Here is a 4,361-nt window from a genome sequence, read left to right on the forward strand (position 1 = left end):
AACTCAAAATATGCACATAGGTAAAATGAAGGGGGCTGCCCAGTTTATCTCTTTGATTGCTGGAGCTTGCAAATCTTCTGCGACAAGTCAGCATTTGTGGTTAGTCAGCTTTGGAAATGTACATGTAGGCAGACAGAAAAGGCCACGTTGGCTAGCGACATTTTAACGTCCTCAAATAGTGTAATGAAGACGGCGTTATGTTTGTTTCTTCAAATTGCAAGAAACAGAAGTTTTAAAATGTAGCAGGAAATTTATTGCTGGTAGTTGGTGGTTTAGGGCCTTCTAAGTGTAGTCTGTGTTTTTCATTTTTTTTTTACCATCAAGTTCGAAGCTAGAGAGAGTTGAAACCCGAATTTGATTATGATGATTTAACGAAGATGCTTGGGAACTCATATCAGATTTGAAGTTGTGTCCAAGGTTAGTGCTTTGAGACGAACTCTTGTAGGAAACTAGCAATTGATTAGTTTAAAATATTGTCATATATATTTGTATTATGTATTCTAACATCAGCGATGATTTAGAACATTGCTTTATGCGTTACCATGGTGTTAAATTTTGTTTCCACTTTGTTGACATGATATGATTTGTATTCAATGTAGTGCATAAATTAATATTTGTTAAAATCAGGGAATAAATCCAAAGCTTTCAAATTCATTTGATGAGTTACATGAATCTGTACGAAAAAAACATAGAATGAAACTATGAAGTCACGTACTAATAGATAATTCACATTAATACACATTAAAAGTGCACACTAGATTTTATTTTGTTGACCACATTCATAAATCGTAATCTTTGCAAAGTCGTGATTGTTTTATAGGCAAGGATCCACCTCAGAAACTTAGGAGAGCAACTTAACTGATACTTTAGTAATTATGTGGAAAATCTTATTAACTAAAACTAGAAACTATTGTTCTTATGATTGAAAATTCATTTAACTATACTTAAAAACTTATTAAAGCAATTAAAGAGTGTAACCAGTTACTACTACAATACTAGTACTTCAACAGTCATTACTCAAATGTAAATTAACGTAAAAATCTATGGGATTCCCCGGCCGATACCGTAGTAGAGCAAATTCATCAACTTGTACTTCATAATAATCAATTAATGCAGCAACTCCATTCTTAATAACACATTAGACAATCTTATTTTGTGAAGTCTTAATCTTCAATGTAGCGTCGAACTTTGTATCATAAAGTTGCAGCACAACAGGAGTTGGTTTCCCGAGTTTGTAACAATGTAAAGAGGGAATTGTATGTTATGCTCTAATTATTAAGGACTTAAGAGTTAAGAGTATATTTGATAAGGATCTGTTAGTATTTATTGTATCCAAATTCTTGGTAATATTCGTAAGCAAACATAATAGTCTTGGTTGTATGCATATGTTAAATGTTCATAGACTGTAGATTATGTAGCCCATGTAATTACACAGATGGTCTTATAATGCGATTCATGTGAATGCAAGTTTGGTTGTCATTTTGAAGATTTTTATTATGGATGACCAATATGAAGGTGGGTGTGGTGGTGATCATGACATTGACTCTTCTGGAATGTTTATTGAAGAGGTAGTCCAAGGCGGCGAGGTTTCAAACACACCCAATGGGTCTGCTAACCAAGACGGGGGCACAGTATGTAACTCCAAATGAAACAATGGAGACAACAGAGATAGTTGTTGCTAGTAATCACGTCACTATATATCTTATGTTGAACCCCCTAAGATTGGGATGGTTTTTAAGAGTTGGCAAGAGGTTGAGTCTTATTACAAAGCATATGCTGAGCAAAAGGGTTTTGGTGTCACACGGGCACAAGGTGTGTATTCTAAAGGTGAGGGACGGGATCGGATTGCAACAACTTGGCGGTGTGAATGTTAGGAAGACCAGACATGAGGGCATTGAGGGAAGCAAAGAAGAGAGCTAAGGCTATGGGTGTGTCTGGTACGGGAGGGGTAGTTGGTGGTATAGTTTGTGTAGATGAGTTAAGCAATCATAACAGGAAGTCAAAAAAATGTGAGTGTAAGGCAAAGATTTATGCTGGTGTGAGTCGTGAAGGAGAGTGGGTGATAAGGACAGTGGATTTGGAACATTCGAATCACACCCTAACACCCGAGGAGGCAAAGCTAGTTAAAGAGTATCGAATGAAGAAATTTACTAATACAGTTCGAAAGAAGTTGCTGAACTTTTTTGATAAAGGTGTACCTGTGTCACAAATTCATGGATGTTTGTCGAGCGAGCTCGAAGGGGATGATGACTTGGAGTACAGTGTAAAAGACCTGGCGCATGAGGTTTACAAGGCAAGGAGAAAGAAAATGGTCGGGGGCGATGCAAAAGCCATGATGAGGTGTTTTAAACAAATGCAAGAGGGTAACCAAAATTTTTATCATGCACAACGATTAGACCCACAGGGTCGGTTGAAGGACGTTTTATGGGTTGATGCGCGTAGTCGTGCAGCTTATGAAGAATTCGGCGATATTGTTTGTTTTTATGTCACATATTTGACAAATGAATATGAATTGCCTTTTGTTAATTTTGTGGGTGTGAACCATCATGGACAATCTATATTGTTGGGTTGTGCATTGGTTTCTCATGAAAATTGTGATACATTCGCATGGATATTCAAGGAATGGTTGTCATGTATGAATAACCGAGCTCCCGCTTCTATTCTCACGGACCAGGCAGTCGCAATGAGAAAGCCCATAGAGGATGTCTTGCCTTCCACGCACCATCGATGGTGCATTTGGCACATAATGAGAAAAATTCCAGAAAAACTAGGGAAATGTGAAGGGTAAACATTTACAACATATTTACTATTGTTTTAATTACATTAAATAGTTATGTGTAGTATTCCTTACTTACTGTCTAAAGTTTTCAATGCACAGTTATAAAGATTTCAAGAGCGTGTTAAAGGCAGTGGTGTATGAAAGTTTGACTAAAGAGGAGTTCGAGAGAAGGTGGAATGATCTACTTGATGATTATAATTTGGTAAACAATGATTGGTTGAAAGGGTTGTACAAGGAGCGACAAATGTGGGTCCCCGCCTATATGAGAGGCTACTTCTGGGCTGGAATGAAGACTACTCAGCGAGTCGAGAGCATCAATAGTTTTTTTGATGGTTTTGTGAATCGGCACACCAAACTATATGAATTTCCTATTAAATATGCTCAGGCTATGGCCAAGTGTGTGCGTGATGAGACTGCAGCTCAGGCGTATTGTGCTAAATATGTTAGGAGACTAGTTACCGGCTTCCCAGTTGAAAAGTTTTTCCAACGACTTTACATCGACACCAAGTTCCAAGAGGTACAAACTGAGTGCACTCGAAGACCGTATTGTTATTGTAGCGTGGAGAAAATGTTGGATGATAATACAATTCAGTATTCAGTGGAAGACCGTGTATGGGTTGTGCCCGAAGGGAAGAGTGAGGAAGTTTTTACTGATCAAAGGAGGTATTATTCAACAACTTTTAACACAGAAACAAACGAGGTATCTTGTAACTGTTGGAAATTTGTTACTCATGGTATTATGTGCAAGCATATGATGAGTATACTTGATTAGAATTGTGTGGTACAAATACCAGAAAGATATATTGTCAATCGATGGCGCAAGGATATCTTAAGAAAACACACTAAAGTACGTGTTTCATACCAGGACCCTAACATGAGTGTTGCTGTAAAAAGATACAATAGGTTGATGAGTAAGTTTGAAACTTTGTGTGATGAAGCTGCTATGGTTAATGATGAAGTTGTTGATCGGTTAGTAAAGCTTTGTTGAGTTTATGGAATGAGGTTGAAAACTGCAAGATAAGGAAGACAGATGAATGTACAATAATATCTTTTCCAGATGATGCAATGGTGTGCGACAATTCAAATACCTTTTCAACTGTCCTACAGCCACGTATTGAAATAGATCAAGTGATTGAATATGATCACCACTTTTTAGCATCCTGTCCAGTAGAGGTTGATAGAATCATACAAGATCCGGTCATAACAAAGAAACCTCGAGGCCGACCAAAGGGATCAAGGCATAAGACATTAGCTGAGATGGGCTTTAAGAAACCAGTTGATAGGAAAAGTAAGGGATCGGTGGTCAGCAGGGACAATGGCAAGGAAAATGGAACTCGCAAGGAAAGCAAGGACAATACATCATCAACGGACAAGGTGTTACCAAAATGTAGTACTAAAAAAAATCACAAACAAAGGTGGTCGAGGACTTCACAGCACAGTACCCAATGGCAGCAACAAACAAGTGCCAATGAAACGGCCTGGAAGAGGTGTCAACAAACTGTCCAAATCAAGAAATACTCCCAAAAGAAGGATCGTTAATAATCGTAAGGGTAACACGACCGAAGAGGTGACCAAAACCGGT

General features: G+C 38.0%; 1 protein-coding gene across 1 annotated transcript; it reads left to right on the top strand.

Annotated features, from left to right (window-relative positions):
• Positions 1–1,885: 1,885 nt before the first annotated feature.
• LOC145588813 (protein FAR-RED IMPAIRED RESPONSE 1-like) lies at positions 1,886–3,767 on the top strand. Its single transcript, XM_081645414.1, has 3 exons — positions 1,886–2,784; positions 2,879–3,479; positions 3,645–3,767. The coding sequence occupies exons 1-3, from the start codon at positions 1,886–1,888 to the stop codon at positions 3,765–3,767; spliced, it is 1,623 nt and encodes a 540-aa protein (XP_081501540.1).
• Positions 3,768–4,361: the final 594 nt, after the last annotated feature.

The sequence above is a fragment of the Chenopodium album genome, chromosome 17 (assembly GCF_948465745.1).
Source record: "Chenopodium album chromosome 17, dcCheAlbu1.1, whole genome shotgun sequence".
Lineage (NCBI taxonomy): Eukaryota > Viridiplantae > Streptophyta > Magnoliopsida > Caryophyllales > Amaranthaceae > Chenopodium > Chenopodium album.

Coding starts and splice junctions, on each gene's coding strand:
- LOC145588813 (XM_081645414.1), top strand. CDS start 1,886: ATGAGGGCATTGAGGGAAGCAAAGAAGAGAGCTAAGGCTATGGGTGTG. Junction 2,785..2,878: donor AAACTAGGGAAATGTGAAGG/GTAAACATTTAC, acceptor TTCAATGCACAG/TTATAAAGATTTCAAGAGCG. Junction 3,480..3,644: donor TTAACACAGAAACAAACGAG/GTATCTTGTAAC, acceptor GTTTCATACCAG/GACCCTAACATGAGTGTTGC.